Source organism: Hyalella azteca, unplaced genomic scaffold (assembly GCF_000764305.2).
Source record: "Hyalella azteca isolate HAZT.00-mixed unplaced genomic scaffold, Hazt_2.0.2 contig12383, whole genome shotgun sequence".
Lineage (NCBI taxonomy): Eukaryota > Metazoa > Arthropoda > Malacostraca > Amphipoda > Hyalellidae > Hyalella > Hyalella azteca.
Genome location: NW_025942343.1, coordinates 66,092 through 89,228, shown reverse-complemented (window position 1 = coordinate 89,228; position 23,137 = coordinate 66,092). Strand labels below are relative to the sequence as shown.

Sequence of the window (23,137 nt, the reverse complement as noted above, 5' to 3'; positions counted from 1 at the left end):
GAACAACCATCAACAAGTTATGACTTTTGCCTAGTTTCATAACAGACTAACTTGAGGGACTATATGACTAAGTGGTCTGCAACGACACACGTCAGACGAAGTCTTTTACCACCAAGAGTCTGACGTTAAAATTACGTTGATTAGACGTTGTTTCAACGAAATCAACTTGTGTCAACGTTGTTTCATGATTCAAAGTTGAATTAAAAACGGTGATTTAACGTCATTTAAACGACATCAACTTCTAATCAGAATTGTTTCAAGATTTAACGTTGCGTAAAAAACGTTGATTAGGTAAACGTTGTTTCAGTGAAATTAACTCGTTGAATAATTTAACGTTGAACAAAAAAGGTTGATTAAACGTTGTTTCAACGATGTTTGCCTGGAGGATCCTTTGTGCATCTCCTGTCGTGACGGCGATTTTTTTATTTTTGGACAAGATGCAAATTTTTTAGAGTCTAGTGTTAGCCGACACGTAAAGATTTTTTACGGCTTCGGTTTTCTTTTCTTCTGAGTCATCATTTTTATTTCACTGAGGTTATAACCTGTCTCTTATACACATCTAGATGTGTATAAGAGACAGCCCGTATCTCGTGCCCGTATCTCGCGCCCGTATCTCGCGCCCGTATCTCGCGCCCGTATCTCGCGCCCGTATCTCGAGCCCGTATCTCGCGCCCGTATCTCGTGCCCGTATCTCGCGCCCGTATCTCGTGCCCGTATCTCGCGCCCGTCAAGACAGGGCGTCACTGCAACATTTCCTAGTTCGTTGGCTGTGACATTCGCCCACGTATTTCTTTTGTTATTAATGGGGAGGGCGGAGGCATAATGTCCTATTGTGTTCTCTGTATGAGCACACAGGGGAATAAATGCGTCATGTTGTCCATATAGTGACACACTTTCTGTGCCCAGCACTGGTGCGCCCTTTTGAACGGACTAAATTAGGTCAGGATAAATCTCACCAGGTAATAAAATGCATCGATAATTGGACAACACCTCACTTGTTTCTTTGAGTGGGGATGACCATGTCGTGCAGTGACCATGTCGTGCAGTGAGCATGTCGTGCAGTGAGCATGTCGTGCAGTGAGCATGTCGTGCAGTGAGCATGTCGTGCAGTGAGCATGTCGTGCAGTGAGCATGCCGTGCAGTGAGCATGCCGTGCAGTGAGCATGCCGTGCAGTGAGCATGTCGTGCAGTGAGCTTACCGTGTAGAGAGTATTTCACCCATAATTCGAAATACTTTATTCATAATAAAAATATTCTGAATTTTGCATAATTAACTCGAAATAAATTTTCTATTCCAACGTATTTTGAAACAAAGTTGCTAGAACATCAATCAAAATTAGATTGTTAATTCTCCCGTAAGTGTACAATATAAATGTTAATTATGTGCAATGTTTTCGGACAAAAATGTTCTCCATTTTTGCTTGACATGCTTGCATATCTATGTATAACTTGATTATCCCTACTTCTCGCCATGATAGTATCATGCTGCGGTCACGCTAATCATGCTGACGGCTAGCAAGAAAGTCATAATCAGTGATGTCATTTCCACGTGTACAGCTTTTTGGCTTGCTAATTTATATTTGTTTATATATAGATATTATACATAATATATAACTAATAAAAAGAGCAACACGTACAGGTTTTATTCGTCGTAATTCAAGTAATCAAATTTTTATTCTCGCGCTATTATTTCCACGAGAGTTTGGCCAACAAAATCTATCATAATTTTGTATCAATTTAGTAATGAAACACTCGATTTAGATTAATGCAGACAAGATGTATAAATTTACTACAATATTTATTTACAATATTTGCAGGTTTTTTACTTGCGCAAACCTTGTTATCTTGATCCATGTATGCAATTAAACCTGAAATCAATTGTACAACTGAATATGAATAAATTCCATAATTTGTTCCATTTATTTCCGAATTCCATGAAAAAATTCAATAATTTTTTCCAGTTATTTCTGAATTCCATGAATAAATTCAATAATTTTTTGCATTTATTCCAGAATTTCGTGCTCAGGATGAGTGAGTGGGAGCGCATCAAGCGGCAGTGTCAGGGGAAGCGCGAGCTCTACGAAGATCCTGACTTCGCTGCCGTCCAAACCTCGGTCTTCTACCATCAAGCCCCACCATTCACATTCACTTGGCTTCGGCCTCAGGTTTGTTGACGTAATTATTGATTTAAATATTTTATTTAATGTGTTATTTCTCCATTCACGTTCACTTGCGTTCGGCTGCAGGTTTGTTCTAAATATTAGGACGTTATTAATAATTTTAATATTTTATTTAGTCTGTTGGTTCGTCATTCACCTCCGCTTAGGTTTCGCCTCTGGTTTCTTGACGTTATTATTAATTTGCATATTTTATTTAGTCATCTGTTTCGTCATTCACATTCACTTGGGTTCGGCCTCAGGTTTGTTCCAACTATTATGACGTTATTATTAAAGCAAATATTTTTTTAGTCTGTTGTCCCGCCATTCACATTCTCTTGGCTTCGGCCTCAGGTTCGTTGACGTAATTATTAATTTAACTATATTATTAATGTGTTATTTCGCCATTCACCTTCACTTGGGTTCGGCCGCCGGTTGGTTTTAACCATTATGACGTTATTATTAATTTAAATATTTTATGTAGTCTGTGGTTCCGCTATTCACATTCACTTGGGTTCGGCCTCAGGTTCGTTGACGTAATTATGGATTTAAATATTTTATTTAATGTGTTATTTCGCCTTTCACGTTCACTTGGGTTCGGCCTCAGGTTTGTTCCAATCATTAAGACGTAATTATTAATTTACACATTTTTTCGTCTGTTGATTCGTCATTCACATTCACTTGGGTTGGTTGGTTCTAACCATTATGACGTAACTAACAATTTAAATGTTTTATTTAGTTTCTTGTTTATCAGTTTATTCAGCAGGAATCAAAGCCGACTAAAAAAATATAAAAACGTTTAGAAAAATGGTACTATGTATTATGGGCTATTTCAAGTGTACAATAAAAGGAAAGGATCCAATTATAATTTTTCGTGCCGTAATGTTCGCACTATAATTTTTTTATTGATTCACAGTTAATAGCCTACACCGACACGCGACAAATTATCTGGTGTCTAAAAATTCAGTTCAGCCGCGATACTTTTTTATTCTCATTAATCCGCTTAAAAAAATCCGCTTAAAGCTTCGGAACCTATTAATAGGTTTTGATGATTTGAAGATAATTTTATCCCATGCTATTATTTATGAATGAAGTGCGAGTAATATACAAGAACAAATGAATACATTGATTACTAAGAATTGTTCGAAACAAGGCTTTCCAGTTGCAGTTTTTGAACATATTATCAAACGATTTTTGGGGCCCTAGTCCCAGACTGCCAGGTTATAATAGTGAAATGTCCCTCCATTTTACTTATAATATTGAACAACCATCAACAAGTTATGACTTTTGCCTAGTTTCATAACAGACTAACTTGAGGGACTATATGACTAAGTGGTCTGCAACGACACAGGTTAGATGAAGTCTTTTACCATCAAGAGTCTGACGTTAAAATTACGTTGATTAGACGTTGTTTCAAGATTTAAGTTGAATTAAGTAACGATGATTAAACGTCGTTGAAACGAAATCAACTTCTAATCAGAATTGTTTCAAGATTTAACGTTGCGTAAAAAACGTTGATTAGGTAAACGTTGTTTCAGTGAAATTAACTCGTTGAATAATTTAACGTTGAACAAAAAAGGTTGATTAAACGTTGTTTCAACGATGTTTGCCTGGAGGATCCTTTGTGCATCTCCTGTCGTGACGGCGATTTTTTTATTTTTGGACAAGATGCAAATTTTTTAGAGTCTAGTGTTAGCCGACACGTAAAGATTTTTTACGGCTTCGGTTTTCTTTTCTTCTGAGTCATCATTTTTATTTCACTGAGGTTATAACGGTTCATTTTTCATGCTTTAGTTAAGATATCCCGGTTCGAAGAAAGCCTTTGCAATTATATGTAACTCGAGAAACAATCCCTTCTTCTTTCCTTGGGCTAATTCAAAAAATATTATGCAAAATTATAAATATTTAAAAATCATTTCTCCATTATTCAATTTTAAAGTCACGTAATTTTTGCAGCTCAACTTCAAACATTTAGATTAGTTTTGTAAAAATGTAAATCTAATGTAAAGTGTAAATCTAATGTAAAGTGTAAATCTAATGTAAAATGTAAATCTAATGTAGAATGTGAATCTAATGTAAAAGAATTTTAAAATCACGCGATTTTTGCAGCTGATATTTATATATTCTGATTAGTTTTCGATCACCAGCGTAAATCTTGCAAATCTTGCCTCCACTCGTGTACACGAAGCCAATTTTTGCGGTCCATTTTGTTGAGGATATTTCGGTCGAAGGACTTTGCTTCACAAATGAACATCGCGGTCCTCTAAAATCGACTTTTTTTTACAGCATTTCGTTGAGTATCGCGTCTTATTTCCTGAAGGATGTGCACTCGGAGAAATAAATGGGTCACATTGTTCAAATAGTGACACACTTCCTTACCTTTAGCTCGTGTAGAGACCGGACGTGGCTCTAATTGACGCTTATGTCGGGTATAAATGGGTTACGATCTAATGACAAAAAATTGCAACCCATTATGTATAATACGGGCCTTATGTATAAATAATAAGGGTAAAAAATGCATCGCTATTTGCACAAAGTCTCGCTTATTTCCCTGAGTGTAAGCCTTTGTGTGGTGAGATGATGTGTCCGGTCAGGACGACGGGGCAGCGGGAGAGTCTTATAAGCGAGGACGCTTGCACTCAAAGACACAAGTGATTCTTTGTCCAAATATCAATGCACTTTCTGCCCATAAGCGCCTCTAAATACCGATGCACGTTTTGAGCTTGAATGGGTCATCTTGACCCAGTTTAGCTTGGAAAAATTGAGTATCAGTGATACATCTGCTTTCCTCATCTCTTGAGAATTTGAAGTTTGAATTAAAACCTTTTGAAAACTTGAATTTTGAATCATTACTTCCTGATGATTCCAATTTCGAATTAATCCCTTTTAAAGACTTTAATTTACACACGTCAATTGTGCTGCAAGTAATACTGCATTATTTAATTCCACTCGAACAAATTGTGAAGCGTTGAATTCTACTTCAATAATTTATCAAGCGTTAAATATAAGAGCTTTCAATTTTATAGCACTGAATTTTGTAGAGTAGAATTCTACGAAATTGAAGTTTGTGACATTGAACTTAAGTGTTTTTAATTATTACAATTCTCTACGTAGTTGCCATTTCTGCAACTAACTATTATTTGGGTTCGATTGTTGATCATTGCATTTAGTTTACAAGTACCCTTAATGTAAAGCTTTTATTTCCAAAGATATCTCCTTGAACAAATAAAATACAGTATTTTATGAAGCATTAAATTGGCTTCGTTTAGAGTTCACAAGATTTATGGTATATATGAGGCATGAAATGGAAAAAACGTGACTGTCAGAGCTTTCTCCATCTTTGGGATTTTTACGATTTTAATGAACACTTTTATCGGCCCTAGAAATATTGTACAGCTCGGTGAGCAAATTCATATTATTATTAATGTGTCTCTTATTTGTAATTTTTAGGTTGTAATGTAAATTTTTTTAACTTTCAACTGATTGTACTTACTTGCTATGATTGTCAAACTCACAATTGAGCTGGACTTCGAAACGTTCTCTTTTATAAAAGCTTTGTAGATTTTCATGCAATCATCTTATTTTTTAAATCCATAGCAAATCTATAAAGCTTTTATGTCCCGGTCAGCACCTTTGCCAAATTTACTTATTACTTTGAATATTAAACAAATTATGCGCTCTGACAAATTAGTGGATTTATTTCTGCAAATTATAGGATTTTGTTCCACAGATTTTTTTAGTGACCGCCAATAGGGCATTCTACTTAACTGATAACTTAACAAAATTAACCGTAATCGTCAAAGTTGTTGACCGCATGATAAGAACAGCCAAATTCAACAAGCAAACATACGCACACATACATAAATAAACACTAACTAGAAAAAGTATTCATCACACAGAGAAGAAATGTCACCAGAATATATTATCACCCGGAGACCAATAATCGTTTTTAATTGAGAAGCATCTTGAAATACCAGAAAAATTTTATAATTGAGAACTATTTTGTGGTTTCAGCCATTTTTGTCGGGTGAATTAAGAGTAATTGGATTTATTGGATTAGTCACGTTGATCTAAATTGGTTTGACTGGGTGGCCGCAATGTGTATATTTGTACAGCTGATCGAGATTGCTGGATTTACTTAATGCAATACATATATTTGTCGAGTTGATAAATAATAATTATTGACATTAATGTGTATAGTTGCAGAAAAGATCAAGGTTTATTATGTTTAGTCGATGAAATTGTCCGCTTAATTACAGAATTGAGCGTGTTTTTATTGAAAGAAGTCATCCAATTATTTATTCACTTTCAGGGTTCAACAAATTTGTTACCCCTGACTATATATTCAATAACTTGTTGAAAACATTTTTGTTTCGTGCTACAGGACCTGGTTCAGAACCCAACGTTCATCAGGGATGAACACACGCAGTTCGACCTCACTCCTGGGAAGCTGGGTAAGCGTTTGTAATATTCTGTTCAGAAGTTGCTCTTCTATCTTGAGTCATAATCATATTGAAGATAAAATTCTTCTATATGTGTTCAAATAGTGGGATTAAGGATGAATATAGAAGGACATTTTCAGGGATAAGGCCGAAAAAATCCTAGATTCCGTTAACTCTACTGACGTCTGTCGTTGGTGAAGAAAGCTTTCGACAAATATCTTCATATAGCCATCGAAATCTAAATTATATTTTGACAAATAATTCTATAGTATTCCAACGAGGTGTTTACAATGAACAGGAGACCGGTGGCTGGTCTCGTGCCTGGGCTGTCTGCAGCTGGCCAAGGGTCTATTCTACCGTGTGGTGCCTGCAGACCAAGCCTTCAGTAACAAGAGCGGCTACTGCGGAGCCTTCAGGTGATTTATTGGCGTCCTGCCAATGTCCGTAATAACATATCATATCATCGTAACAACATAACATATCATCGGTAACAACATAACATCTCATCGGTAATAATATAATATATAATCGGTAACAACATAATATATCACCGTAATAACATCGTATCATCGGTAATAATATAATATATATTCACTAACAAGATAACATATTATCGTAACAATATAACAAAGCATCGGTAATAATATAATATATAATCGGTAACAACATAACATATCATCGGTAACAATATAACATAGTATCGGTAATTATATAATACATAATCAGTAACAACATAACATATCATCGGTAATAATATAATATATATTCGTAACAACATAGCATATCATCGGTAACAATATAACATATCGTAAGAATATAACACATCATCGTAACAACATAACACATCATCGTAACAACATAACATATCATCGTAACAACATAACACATCATCGTAACAACATAACATATCATCGTAACAACATAACACTTCATCGTAACGACATAACATATCATCGTAACAACATAACATATCGTAACAACATAACACATCAGAATCAGCGTTGATGAATCGGCTAAATTGGCTTGTCGCCGGTTCTAATAATGCTGTTGAGTTGTCGCTTGGAGATTTGAGGACTTGCCTTTTGACCAAATCTATCCAAACTGATGTTGAAGCTAAGTAGCTGCTGACATGCACCAATTTGTAAGGTAGGAGGCACTTCTTCTATACTCCTGCAAACCTTCATCTAGTCTGTTCATCTAGTCTATTCCTGTATAATTAAACAATCCTAAATTTGGTTTCGTTATTTCGCATTTGTTCTAGAGAAATATGTGTAGATTTCGGCCATTAAATGTATGAAGACAGAGGCCCCACTAGATGTTACGGACAGGCTTAGGCTAATCCTTCTAAGATTTATGATCACATTCAAGTTCATAATGATTTAATAATTTAATAATAATAATGAGTTGCGTAATAATAATTGTATTGTCATTAATTTCAATTTATATTCAGGCCATATGATACTGAATTTACAGCATTTTTTGGTTAAAAGTATAGTTAAATAAATATTTAAAGTGGACTTGAGAATATGTTAGAGGGGTTAAAACCCCCCGAAAATAGGCCTAGTGACGCCACGGTATGAAGACATTTAAATTATTCAGATTCCGCGTTCGGGTGAGCTGCAGTGAGTGTCTGGAGATGATTAATTTCAAATGCAATACTTCTGTCTTATATAATGTATCGTATAAATAATTATTTATTTAAAAATTGTTCAGGTTCCGCGTGTGGTGGTGTGGAGAGTGGCGGGAGGTGGTAGTAGACGACCGCCTACCCACCGTCAACAACAAACTCATGTTCCTACACTCGCAGTCCTCGACACAGTTCTGGCCCGCTCTGCTAGAGAAGGCTTATGCCAAGTGAGAACTTTTCATAACCTTGATTTAATGTTGTGTTTACGACATAAATTCTTAATCGCCGTTGTTTTACGAAATCAAGTCGTAATCAATTTTGTTTCAACATATTTGCAAGGGGGTTATCATTGAAGAAGTTTGAGGTGTGTTGAGATGAACGCATCAACGGTTGGTACCAACTGAACGCATTGAAAAAAATGAACATTGGAACATGATTAACCACAGCCTAGGTGTCCAATTTGAACTTGGAAGTTCCAAATCGACCCCAATGATTGCGAACAATTAGTTTCCTAGTAAAACTAGCTAAAACCCGCTACATTGATCAGGTTGTGGCCATCGAATATATTGATAAGTTCATTTGTTCATAGTGGTCAGGAAAACATACATATCTTAGTGAGCATAAAAAGGCGATGAATTGTTGCATGTTCTGCAAAGTGGCGACAAGTTTTGAATTTTTTAGCGTTTTGAATCATACGTCACCATGACAGTCGATATAGTTTTGTGGAAGTGGTTAAAATTTTGTAGGATAAATCCTTGCTACAAAGAATTTAAAGTGGTTGATTTATGTTGAAGTTCTTAAATTGTGGATTTTTTGAACTAAGTGTATTTTTCAAATTTTGTATGTTTCGAAATTTGTATATTTTGTGTCTGTGTCGAACTTTGTGGAAGTTGTTGATTTTCTGGAAGTGGTTAATTTTGTGGAAGTCGTTAAAATTTTGTAGCATATATCCCTGTTACAAAGAATTACGTTGTAATTTTTCCGTTACGACTTTACGTTGCAAGGAATAGTTGCATATTTATATTGGGTCTTTTCATTCCCTTAGATTGCACGGCTCCTACGAAGCTCTGAAGTACGGCAGTACTCTGGATGGTCTATCAGACCTGACAGGCGGGATTTCAGAGACCGTATCTCTTCGTTCAGACCCCACATCTTGCAGCCGACTTCTGACGAAGCTGCTACACGTCACGTCTATCGTCACGGTCGTAGTCTTGGCCCCACAGCACAAGAACTTGTCCTCAACATCGTCAGGTTCATCATCGTCATCTACTTCATCAGGACGAGGTAGTGGAGGAGGCAGTCACATGGACAAGCTCGCGACAGGGATCGTGATCGGTATCAACTACAGGATATATGCTGTTGAAAAGGTGAGAGTTTGTGGTGCTGATGTTTAGATTGTCATCATTTTATCTGATATTTATGAGCACATTATGATTCATGTATTCAATACTAGTTTATTTATAGTTAAACAGTATCATTATATGTGGCTGTGGAAAAGCTACTTCGGTGTTGATGTTTAGATTGTCATCATTTTTAGCGCAATTTCTCATTTATGGAAAAAAGTTACTATTGTGCTCGCCATGTCCGTCCGTCTGTCCGTCCGTGACTTCACGTTTTCGTCGACGAGAAAATGCGCTCGCTGTCACTCACTGCAGTGAGTACTGAGGTACTCTTTTTCTGACATTTGTGAGCACATTAATTATGAATTATGTCATAGTAATAGTATTTTAATTATAGATAAATATAGATATATGTAGTTTGGCTGTGATATAGATACTTCGGTGTAACTTCGAAAAAGTCTCACTCTAGAAGCCATTTCGTTATTGAAATCAAAATCGAAATTCAAATTTGGAATTTTAAACAAGCGAGCTATTATAAATATTCAACTGCCTTAAAAATGAAGGTGAATATTTTTAAGGTGAATATATTTTTTCAACAACCATCTAAAATTCTGGTTGTTAACTGGCCTCTGATAGTCCGCCTATAATTTTAAGACCGGGGTCCTTCATAAAATTGACATAATATATAATATTATAATAACAATAATAATCCAATGAAATCAATATTGGATTATTATTATAATAATATTATAATAATATAGTAATAATAACCCAATGAAATAAATATTGCATTATTAATAATATAATTTATAATACCAATATTGATCCAAAAAAATCTATATAATAGAATGTATTCAAGATAATAATAATCCAATTAAATTAAAATACTAAACTGTATTTAAGATCGAGCTGTACGGAGGCGCGGAGGTGACGTTGGTGAAGCTGAGGTCCCCGCTGGGGTCTTGCGTGGACTACCTGGGGGCCTGGGGGACAAGGGACGCCCCCGAGTGGGATGAGGTGTCCCCCCAGGAGAGGGACAGGCTGGGGCTCAAGCACATGGTAGACGGCGAATTTTGGTAAGTACAATATTCTGTTATTCGTCTATTTGATTCTGATCAATTGATTTTGGTCATAATTTTCTTGATGAAAATGTTAATTAAATGTAATCTGTATAATCTGATATTAAAATAATTTAATTTATAGTATAATATGAATTTAAATAAGTTAATTTATAGCAAAATAAAAATTTGTTGTCTCTCAATTTTATGAAATTTTATTACTGTCCACAATTCATGATGACGTAGTCATGGTAACTCATGTGTATAACATAACCTTATGTATCATATACTGCAAACGAACATACAACGCATAGGCCACAATATAACTAGCACTCTTGTACTAAATGTAATATACCCTTACGCACCTACAATGTAACTAGTATTACAATAATAATGCTATTATCATTCTAAATGGAATGTAATATACCGTTACGCTCCCACAATATAACTAGTATTATAATAATAATACCATTATTGTTCTAAATGTAATGTAATATACCGTTATGCACCCACAATATAACATTATAACTAGTATTATAATTATAATACTATTATTGTTCTAAATATAATGTAATATATCGTTACGCTCCCACAATATAACTAGTATTATAATAATAATACCATTATTGTTCTAAATATAATGTAATATACCGTTACGCTCCCACAATATAACTAGTATTATACTAATAATACCATTATTGTTCTAAATGTAATGTAATATACCGTTATGCACCCACAATATATAATACTATTATAGTTCTAAATGTAATGTAATATACCGTTATGCGCCCACAATATAACATTATAACTAGTATTATAATAATAATACTATTATTGTTCTAAATATAATGTAATATACCGTTACGCAACCACAATATATAATACTATTATAGTTCTAAATGTAATGTAATATACCGTTACGTATCCACAATATAACTAGTATTATAATAATAATACTATTATAGGTAGTTCTAAATATAATCTAATATTTAATTTTATTATTATAATCTAATATTTTATTTTATCATTTAACCTAACCTTTATTATAATTACGCACTGTCCAGGATGTCGTACAGCGACATGGTGCGCACGTTCACACAGCTCGAGGTGGTTCACCTGGACAGCGAAACTGCGCGCGATGAACCATCTTTGCGGTGCCACCTGCCGTGGACCGCCCGCGTGTACCAGGGCAGCTGGCTGAGGGGTGTGTCGGCAGGCGGGTGCCGCAACAACACAGGCAAGTGTACCAGCTGGCTGAGGGGTGTGTCGGCAGGCGGGTGCCGCAACAACACAGGCGAGTGTACCAGGGCAGCTGGCTGAGGGGNTCCGTCTGCCAACATGCCATCTTGATCTGCAGTTCATCTACTAGTGTTTTCGAAGAATAATGTTTTCGAAAAAGAATGTTTTCGAAAAAGAATGTTTTCGAAAAAGAATGTTTTCGAAAAAGAATGTTTTCGAAGAATAATATTGTCGAAGAAGAATGTTTTCAAAGAATAATGTTTTCGAAAAAGAATGTTTTCGAAGAATAATGTTTTCGAAGTAGAATGTTTACGAAGAATAATGTTTTCGAATAAGAATGTTTTCGAAAAAGAATGTTTTCGAAGAATAATATTGTCGAAGAAGAATGTTTTCAAAGAATAATGTTTTCGAAGAAGAATGTTTTCGAAAAAGAATGTTTTCGAAAAAGAATGTTTTCGAAGAATAATATTGTCGAAGAAGAATGTTTTCGAGTAAGAGTGTTTTCGAGGAATAATGTTTTTGAAGAAGAATGTTTTCGAAGAATGTTTTCGAGGAAGAATTTTGTCGAAGAAGAATGTTTTCGAAGAATAGTGTTTTCGAGGAATAATGTTTTTGAAGAAGAATGTTTTCGGATAATTATGTTTTCGAAGAAATTTTTTCATCAGTTTGCCTCTTTGATGGAATGCTAAAAAGCTTGACAATTGCAAAGTAGTTTCCCACTTTTTTTTCTGTGTTCATCGCGGTATGATAGAAATGTTATTGCTCGAGGATTTACTATTTTTCTTTCTTGTAATGTTATTAGTTCTGAAATGCTTAAAATATGACAGTTATCTGTGATGTACAAGTCTGATGAATTTCGTCAAACTCGCCTACGGCTAAATTGCTTCAGGTTATGTAATAAATTAGACAGTTCCTAGTTTTATGATTTATCTTTGGTGTTTTTCTTTTTAATTTGGAGATGAGGGGCAATTTGGTGCTATTTTTTTAATGATATTGATTTGCGGTTGATAGTTTATTTAATTGATGTCATGTAACCAAAAATTTTTTGGCCGACAGCTTGTTGGATTTTTTTAGTCTTTCAAATATTTTTTAATAATCCGTTCCTGTAAAAAGAGACTAAAAATCTTTAAAATTGTATCTCATTTGAAATAAAATTTTCAAGGTATTAAAAATGTACGGTATTAAAATTATAACTAATTATCCTATGTCACGAATATGTCTAAAAACAAAAACTTTCGAAAGTAATTGACTTAAAGAACTGAATTTTTGTAAGCCATGTTGTGTGTCATGTGTTGTAGGCCATGTTGTGTGTCATGTGTTGTAAGCCATGTTGTGTGTCATGTGTTGTAAGCCATGTTGTACGTCATATGTGTTGTCGAAGAAGAATGTTTTCAAAGAAGAATGTTTTTGAAGAAAAATGTTTTCGAAGAAGAATATTTTCGAAGAAGAATGTTTTGACACGTAGAAAATTATGAACAGGCAACTGCTCAGGAATAATTCAAGACGAGACAAGCAAGCAAAACTGTGCAGCTCGTACGTCGCGCACGTCACTTCAATAGACGAGGCACCGGTCTCCTGAACCAGAAATGTTCTCAGTTTGTCACTCTGATGGAATGCTGAAAAGCTTGACAATTGCAAAGTAGTTTCCCACTATTTCTTTCTGTGTTTATCGCGGTATGTTAGAAATGTTATTTCTTAACGACTTATTACTTTTTCTGTTTTTAATGTGTAATTATTTCAGAAATGCTTAAAGCATGAGAGTTATCTGTGAAGTCAGATGAATTTATTCGAACTCGCTTTCGGCTGAATTTGCGTCAAGGTATGTAATAAATTAGGCAGCTCCTAGTTTTTTTTTTCTCGGGGGTATCTTTTTTTAATTTGGAGATGAGCGTAAATTTGGTGCTATTTTTGTACTGACATTGATTTTGTGGTTGATAGTCTATACTTATTGGATGTCAAGAATCCAACGATGCAAATTTTCTTTCGATCGAGAGCTAGTTTGATTTTGATAGTCGTTCAAATATTTTTTGGATAATCCATTCCTGTAACAAGGGGCTAAAAATCCAAAATTGTATCTCTTTCGAAACAAAACTTTCAATGTACATAAAATGTAAGTTATTAAAATTATTACTAATAATCCTATATCACGAATCGGAATATGTCTGAAAAACATTCGAAAGTAATTAAATTGAACAACTGAATTACAAGGTCCCTAAATTGAAGAAGTTATTATGTTCCAGACACATTCCACATCAACCCTCAGCTGCACCTGCTGCTCAGCGCCATGGAAGAGGTGGTGGTCTCTCTGAACCAGCATGCCGTGATCGAACCTAAGGTGATTAGTGACATGATTGTATAGTGTGACATGATTGATTAGCGTCACATGATTGTCTACATGATTGTTTAGTGTGACACGACTGATTAGCGTCACATGATTGTTTATTGTGACATGATTGTTTAGTGTGACATGATTGTTTAGTGTGACATTGTTGATTATTATGACATTATTGTTTAGTGTGACATGATCGATTAGTGTGACATGATTGATTATTGTGACATGATTGATTAGTGTGACATGATTGATTATTGTGACATGATTGATTAGTGTGACATGATTGATTAGTGTGACATGATTGATTAGTGTGACATTATTGATCAGTGTGACATTATTGATCAGTGTGACATGATTGATTAGTGTGACATTATTGATCAGTGTGACATGATTGATTAGTGTGACATGATCGATTAGTGTGACATGATTGATTAGTGATTGATAACCTAGTCACGTTTCAGCATGAAGGCTCAAATATAATGCATCCCCTTACGTTGTGGTATACCTACACGGAGAAAAACGAATGGATCATGTTATCCAAAAATTGGCACACTGTCTAACCTACAACTCGAGCAGAGAGCGGATGTAGCACTGTTACCCCCTAGTTTATATCGGGTAAACTGGGTCATGATGACACACTTGCGGAGAAAAAATGGACGCACTGATATCCAGACAAAGTCTATCTCATTTCTGTGCGTATATAATATTGGTGTAGTTCGGCAGAAGCTTCTCTTTTATGCAAGTTTGATTGAAGACCAGAGCATGCTTTTTATTTACAATCTTCTTGTTCGTCTTTTCAGTGAGTCGAACCAAATTTCTTGCTGGCGTCGGGAGATCGAAAAGCAGGTTTCCGAATGACATTTTAATAGATTGCGACGTTTCGAAAATACAATTTTCATTATCAAGCTGGTGAAGGTTTTACAACATCTGAAATTGAATTTGAAATGACAGAAGTACATTCTGGTGCAGGCTTCCAATGTCGCTCGGGTGATGGTCTCATTGTGAGCCTCCCGCATGTGGTTCTTAGGTCCTCCAGATTGTAGGTGGCATGTGAGTCGTCGGCTCAAGGTCGTACTTGTAAGTCCAATGTAGTTCATGTTTGGAAGAAGTCTACAACCTTCTTTATTATAGGAGAATTTATAAACCACATTAGTTTCTTGAAGCAGACCAGTTTTTTCACAGGGATTGTTATTCATTACTAGGTTTTTAATTTTCTTATTTTTGTAGTAGATCAGAAGTTTTATATTTTCGTTATCCGTTGTGCTCTTGACATTTTCATGGATAATTGATTGAGGACTCGTTCATCCACTTTGACGAACATTGAATGAGATCAATCAATCTCATTGATTTCAATGCGATTGATTGATCTCATTGAAAAGACGAACAAGAAGATTGTAAATAAAAAGCATGCTCTGGTCTTCAATCAAACTTGTATATAATATTATATATTATCATATTATTATTATATTATCATTCTGCATATTAATATCTTACAAGTATTATTATTTTGCATGCAGGTCATCTGGTTCACAGTCTACCCGGTGCCTTAGGGCGGAGTTGATTGCATCAACCGAAAGTTTTTTAAGAAGAACAAACAAGTCGCTCGTTAACTCCCAGTACAGCAACAGCCGACAGGTGCGATCAGTATAAACTAACCAATCTTTATACTTAAAAAGCCTATTTACTATTCATATGATTAGTTTTAATAAAATTTTCTGCGTTTAGCAATATCATCGCTTAGCTTTAGTTAATTTAACTAATATAACAAGATCCCGTATTTTCTCTTATTGGATTTACACTAAAATTGTGTCAATAATCAATTTCATTATAAGTTTTCTTCACTTTAATGTAAATGCTTTTAACTTTAATTCCAATCGACTGCGGCTTAGTGATGCAACTGCCACGAAAAGGAAAATAGGAAAATGGAACATTTTGTTCTCAGTTTCGCAAGAATTTTCAACAAAAATACAACGTACCGCATCGCCTCTCAATTTATTTGTACATAGTTTACTTACGGATACTTTATTTGTGCATAGTTTACTTACGGATACTTTATTTGTACATAGTTTACTTATGGATACTTTATTTGTACATAGTTTACTTACGGATACCTTATTTTTATATAGTTTACTTACGGATACTTTATTTGTACATAGTTTACTTACGGATACTTTATTTGTATATAGTTTACCTACAAATAATTAATACCGACCATTGGTGGACTTGGTTTTAATTGGATCATTGGTAGACTGTGTTTTAAGCGAATCATTGGTGGAGTGGGTTTTAGTTAGATCATTAGTGGACTGGATTTTAATTAGATCATTAGTGGACTGGATTTTAATTGGATCATTAGTGGACTGGGTTTTAATTAGATCATTACAATGTTCTACTCATGGTTTTCATCTAAGTTTACCCGGGGCAGGTGAGCGAGCGCGTGCAGCTGGAGCAAGGCAGCTACGTGCTGCTGTCACCACCTTCGACGCCGGCGAGGAGGCCGCCTTCACATCACAAACCCATTAAACTCAAGTCAGATATTATGCTTAAATATTGTCTTATTATATGTAATTATTAGTTAGTATCTCGTTATTTGTACAACGTTTGAAGGTGTACTTCAAAACTCAAATGAGGTATTCATCTTAAAATATCGTCCTAATTTATATAATTAACAGCTCATATCTCATTATTTGTACAACGCTCTGAATGTGTAATCGTCTAAAGCGATTAAAGACTAAATAGATATTGTACCTAAATATTGTCTTAATGTCCAATAAGGACGTCATTTTTTTACAATGAAGCTCAAAGCCGATTAAAACGAAGCTAGGATTAGAATAAGACAAAATAAACAACGAATGAACCTTAAAGTCGAAGACGGTATAGTCAACAGCAGTTTTGTTTTGCAGCACTTGTGATTGTGGACCAACGAGAATAATTCTCATTCACAATTTTGTTCTGGATAATGTCTCCCAGTTATCGTCAAGATTCGTCAGGACTTCGAAATATTTATTTTATTATTATTATTTTTTAATTTTCTAATTGTATTCTCAATACCCGAGATTAGTTCTTACGTAAGCTCATAAATTGTAGTGTACTGGTTATTGGGCACAACAAGAATTTCGTTTGCATACTACTACTTCCTACGTCGCAATAATTGAACAAGTTAATAATGTTAATGTTTAAGTAAATTATTATTATATTCTTGCGCAGGTTAGTAGACACGACACCGAGTCTGGTGAAGTAGTCTGCCGTGACACAACCACGCGGTGCGCTGGAGAGCAAGAGTATCCTACAGTACCAGGCAGTGTTCCTGCAGGTTCCTACAGTACCAGGCAGTGTTCCTGCAGGTTCCTACAGTACCAGGCAGTGTTCCTGCAGGTTCCTACAGTACCAGGTAGTGTTCCTGCAGGTTCCTACAGTACCAGACAGTGTTCCTGCAGGTTCCTACAGTACCAGGCAGTGTTCCCGCAGGTTCCTACAGTACCAGGCAGTGTTCCTGCAGGTTCCTACAGTACCAGGCAGTGTTCCTGCAGGTTCCTACAGTACCAGGCAGTGTTCCTGCAGGTCGCTGATGAACTCAGAACAGTGAACGCCTTCCAGCTGCATCAACTGCTAGAGGCATGCTTACCGAATGGTGAGACTTGTAATGGCGAGGCGGACACTTGTAATAGTGAGGCGGACATTTGTAATGGAGAGGCGGACACTTGTAATGGCGAGGCGGACACTTGTAATAGTGAGGCGGACACTTGTAATGGAGAGGCGGACACTTGTAATAGTGAGGCGGACATATCGGGTTCACAGGGTACCCGGTGCCTAAGGGCGGAGTTGATTGCATCAACAGAAGTTTTTTTAAGAAGAACAAGTCGCTCGTCAACTCCCAGTACAGCAACAGCCGACAGGTGCGACCAGTACAAACTAACCAATCCTTATATATTATATTTAATATTTGATAATTGGATTTAATATTCATGTAATTAGATATTATCTAATTTTTAATCTAAGTAATATCATTGCTTAGCTTCAGTTAATTTAATTAATATAAAAAATTCTGTAATTTCTCTTATTGGATTTACACTGAACTTGTGTCAATAATCAATTTCTCGCTAAGGTTTTCCCCTTATTTTAATTGCTTTTAAATTACATGCCACTCGACTGCGGCCATGTAGGTCTCGCTCAGTAATGCAACTTCCACGAAATGGAAAAAAGGAAAATGGAACATTTTGTTATTAGTTTCTCAAGAATTTTCAACGAAAAACGGCGTAACGCATCGCTTCTCAATTTTGTTATCGTATTGACTGCATAGGCCAATAACTTTTGGGCTTATTTTATTACAATAATTTTAAATTTTCGCTGGCAACGCAGGCAAGCACCTCCTTGATTAATCCTCCACGATGTTCTTTGGAAAAATATATAGATTATATAGTTAGTATATAGTTTATTTGCATACAGTTTAATTACCGATACCTTATTTGTATATGGTTTACATACGGATACTCCTTTTTGTATATAGTTTACTTGCAGATTCTATATATCGATAATTGATGGACTGGGTTTTAAAAGGATCATTACTAAGTTTTAAGAGGGTCATTGGTGACTGGGTTTTAAAAAGATCTTTACTAGGTTTCAAGAGGATCATTGATGGACTGGGTTTTACTTTGATTATTACTAGGTTTTAGGAAGATTATTGGTAGACCTGGTCCTAGTTGGATCATTGGTAGACTGGATTTTGATGGATCATTACTAAGTTTTACTGATGGTCTTGATCCACATTCACCGGACCAGGTAAGCGAGCGCGTGCAGCTGGAGCAAGGCAGCTACGTGCTGCTGCCCACCACCTTCGAGGCCGGCGAGGAGGCCGCCTTCACATTACGCGTCTACTCTTCTAAACCTATTAAACTCAAGTCAGATATTATGCTTGATTATTCTCTTAATTTGTTTTAAGTTACATATAGTTCATATATGTATATAAAGGTCATATCTCATTATTTGTACAACGCTTTAAAGGTCTACTCATCCAAACCTATTAAACTCACGTCAGATATTATGCTTAAATATTGTTTTAATGTATGTTATATGTTATTAACTGTTCATATCTCATTATTTGTACAACGCTTTAAAGGTGTACTCTGAATGTCAAGTGAGATACGGTTTAATATTTAAGTATTCTTTTAATCGACAATAAAGAATTCATTTTTTTTAATGAACCTCAAAAACTAATAAAACGAAATTTCGATCAGAATAAAACAAAATTAACTACGAATGAACCTGAAAAGACAAAGATTGTTAAGTCTACAGAAATTGTTCTTTCCTGCATTGAACCGTCGAGAATAAAATGTGATAGATTGTGGACCGGCGAGAATAATTCTCATTCCCTATTTTCTTTAGGATCATGTCTCCTGTTATCGTTAAGATTCGTCAGGACTTTGAAAATATATTTTTTTCCTAAATTTTCGAGTTGTATTCTCAATACATGAGATTAGTTCTTACGTAAGTTCAAAAATTTTAGTGTACTGGTTTATTGGACACAACAAGAATTTCGTTTGCACGTTACTACTTCCTACGTCGCAGTAATTGAGCAAACTAATTATGCCAAGACTTAAATTTATTATTAAATTATTATATTATTAGTAAATTATTATTATATATGTGCGCAGGTTAGTAGACACGACCCCGAGCCTGGTGAAGCCTGCGGTGACACAGTCCCGCAGTGCGCTGGAGAGCAAGAGTATCCTACAGTACCAGGCAGTGTTCCTGCAGGTCGCTGATGAACACAGAACAGTGAACGCCTTCCAGCTCCATGAACTGCTGGAGGCCTGCTTACCTAATGGTGAGTCTTGTAATGGTAAGGGGGGTACTTGTAATGGTGAGTGTTGTAATGGTGGGGCGGACACTTGTAATGGAGAGGCGGACACTTGTGATGGTGAGGCGGACACTTGTAATGGTGAGGCGGACACTTGTGGCGGACACTTGAAATGGTGAGGCGGACACTTGTAATGGTGAGGCGGACACTTGCAATGGTGAGGCGGACACTTGAAATGGTGAGGCGGACACTTCAAATGGTGAGGCGGACACTTGTAATGGTGAGGCGGACACTTGTAATGGTGAGGCGGACACTTGTAATGGTGAGGCGGACACTTGTAATGGAGAGGCGGATACTTGTAATGGTGAGGCGGACACTTGTAATGGTGAGGCGGACACTTGTAATGGTGAGGCGGACACTTGTAATGGTGAGGCGAACATTTTCAATGATGAAACGAATGGTGTATGATGAAACGAATGGTGTTCTAATGGAGAGTCGGATGGTGTCCTAATAGTGAGTCTGCCAGTGTTCTGATGGTGAGTCTGGCGATGTTCGATGTATATATACTGAGTTGTCGGAATATATTACAGTCATCAAAAAATTTTCTGCTCATGAGCAAGATTTTTCCATTATTCTCGAATACTTTGATAAGTGTTCACTTCTAAATTCAAAAAGATTTTACAGTTTATCGTGCGTTGAACCGAAGTGTTATATTTCTTTTCAGATTACATCAAGAGCTGCGCTAGTCTGGACATCTGCCGACAGATCATCTTAACCATGGACGTATCCTTTACAACTTCCTTATTATAAAATTAATATTATTTTTACTATTGTTATTGCGTTGAAAATTCACCATTTTTTATAATGTCAGGACTCGTAGAGTCTGGATCTGTGATTGGAAGGAGAGTCGCCTATGGGATGAAAAATTTAATGTGCAGAAATTTACACAATTTTTTTGTAGTGAACATATTCACTTTTCCTAGCGAGATACTTCTATATGAAATTTATATATGCGCATTATTATCATCCGTGGCGTAGCAAAGAGAAATTTAGAAAATTTATCTTCCTGTCTGCCAAGGCCGTGCAGTTATCGTTAACAATTGATAGATTTATGACGTTGAACGTTACTTCTAAACCTGATGCTCTTGATAAGGGTTTATTTCCGCATCTTTCTTTGTTTTTAGTTCTGTAAATTTATTTCACACTATTTTTGACAGAGATTTCTCAGTTGTTCTAAGATAATAAATTAAATAGTTAATATTATTCTTTTATATGTAATGTAATTTTTATTATCTGCAACTATTATTGTTCTTAGCTTATACTCGTGTAATTTTAGATGGAACTTATATTTAAAATTCTCAGTCCTATAATCTCTAAAACCGTCTCATTTAAGTAGCAAACCCTAAATAGACTTTTCTTGTTATATAATAAGTTGATAACTGCTATAACTCATACTCAAAATTTATAATCTTGTAATCCTTGATTCAGTTTCATAGTGCAAGCATTTACATACCAAAGTTTTCCAGCTATTGATCAATTTGAGAAAATGCTATTTCTTTGCATTATTTCCCTTCGTTCATTACAAATATTTCATCTCGTGAAGGTTTTATATCCAACCTTTTTTCCTCCTGTTTTATAGTTGTCCTGTTTACAAGTGTAATGTAAAACTCCGTCCCATTATATTGATGAAACTCCTTTATATGTATTTATATTTACATATTTAGGTTTTACAATGTACATCCAAGATAATTTTCCTGACCAGCACTGCAGACCACAGGCACAGGCCGCCTTAGCTTCAGTAACTTCAAGGAGCTTCTTGTGAGCCTTAAGGCCTGGCAAGCCGTCTTTAGGAGTCATACCAAGGAGCGCTCTGGTATCCTTAAGGCGGAACGCCTTAGAGACGCCCTCATCGATGCAGGTGGATGCAACTGATGTAGCCTTTGGTATTGATGTTATAATGAGTTGATATTGTATATTGATGATTTATATTTTATTTAATATATTGATTTTAATATTTTTAACAAGCAAAATAGCAAAAACTCACATTATTTTAGCTTAAAGTTGTAGAGAAAATGATGCCGTTTATAAGTAAATCGGTACTCCATGTACGTACCATTAAAGTTTGATGCGGGCTCTGTTGCATTTTTACCGCAGGTCCTATGAATGATAAATATGAATTGTATAGGGAAACTTAACGTGCCATATTAATCATTCGTTGGCAACATTTAGTGAAGACAGTTTCTTTATTAAAATTGGCAAGAACAGTTAGGATTTTAAGGGAAAAACAACATTATATAATAGTAATTATTTATATATTTTAGTGCGTAGGCTCAATGCTTTATTGCTACTCTCGTCGATTGGTTCATAGCATACCAGTACACATTTATTAAATACAGTAATTTAAATGTGAAATTAAGATTAATTAGCACCAATTTTACTTGATGATTAGTAGACAATTTACCATTATACAATATGATTCACAGCATGAACTTGATATATAACTTAGAACTTTCCAACGTAAGTAATTTTAAACTGGACTGTACATAATTTTATTCGATAACAGTCCCGTATGTTGTCCTGTATGTAGGATTCGCGCTGAGCACATCCGTGGTAAGCATCCTGATCCTGCGCTACATGCGTAAGGACGGCACGCTCAGGTTTGGGGACTTCGTAAGCGCCGTGCTACATCTGTCCGTCGCATTCAGTGAGTGAATAATTAATGAATTAATTGTATTAATTAAATCCTGAACTGTTAAGTCTGCCTACAATCAAACATTACTTTACATTAAGTTACAGTATAAATACAGAAACTTTTCTAGTTTAATTTAAGGCAGATAAAAACTGCCAGAGGCCAGACAGACACTTTGCCTGGACAGTGTCTATCTGCCCAGGCAGAGTGTCTGTTATCCCTCGTGCAGAGTATATATATCTGCCCAGGCAGAGTGTCTGTCAACCCCCAGGCAGAGTATATATCTGCCCAGGCAGAATGTCTGTCTTCCCCGGGCAGAGTATATATCTGCCCAGGCAGAGTGTCTGTCATCCCCCGGGCAGAGTATATATCTGCCCAGGCAGAGTGCCTGTAATCCCCCGGGCAGATTATATATCTGCCCAGGCAGAGTGTCTGTCATCCCTCGGGCAGAGTATATATC

The 23,137-nt window shown here is 35.7% G+C and overlaps 1 protein-coding gene across 2 annotated transcripts in view; it reads left to right on the top strand.

Annotated features, from left to right (window-relative positions):
- The window catches only part of LOC108681423 (calpain-C-like), a 91,290-nt gene that overhangs the window by 65,318 nt on the left and 2,835 nt on the right, over positions 1-23,137 (top strand). For both annotated transcript variants that reach the window (XM_018170450.2, XM_047883244.1), the window contains 15 exons: positions 2,013-2,165; positions 6,541-6,610; positions 6,897-7,014; positions 8,312-8,452; positions 9,271-9,592; positions 10,469-10,641; positions 11,688-11,827; positions 11,885-11,917; positions 14,103-14,199; positions 17,976-18,087; positions 18,971-19,089; positions 19,843-20,015; positions 20,713-20,771; positions 21,759-21,906; positions 22,576-22,692. In XM_018170450.2, coding sequence (XP_018025939.1) covers positions 2,028-2,165; positions 6,541-6,610; positions 6,897-7,014; positions 8,312-8,452; positions 9,271-9,592; positions 10,469-10,641; positions 11,688-11,827; positions 11,885-11,917; positions 14,103-14,199; positions 17,976-18,087; positions 18,971-19,089; positions 19,843-20,015; positions 20,713-20,771; positions 21,759-21,906; positions 22,576-22,692 — 1,960 coding nt within the window. In that variant the 5' untranslated portion in view covers positions 2,013-2,027. The remainder of the gene's footprint in view (positions 1-2,012; positions 2,166-6,540; positions 6,611-6,896; positions 7,015-8,311; positions 8,453-9,270; positions 9,593-10,468; positions 10,642-11,687; positions 11,828-11,884; positions 11,918-14,102; positions 14,200-17,975; positions 18,088-18,970; positions 19,090-19,842; positions 20,016-20,712; positions 20,772-21,758; positions 21,907-22,575; positions 22,693-23,137) is intronic.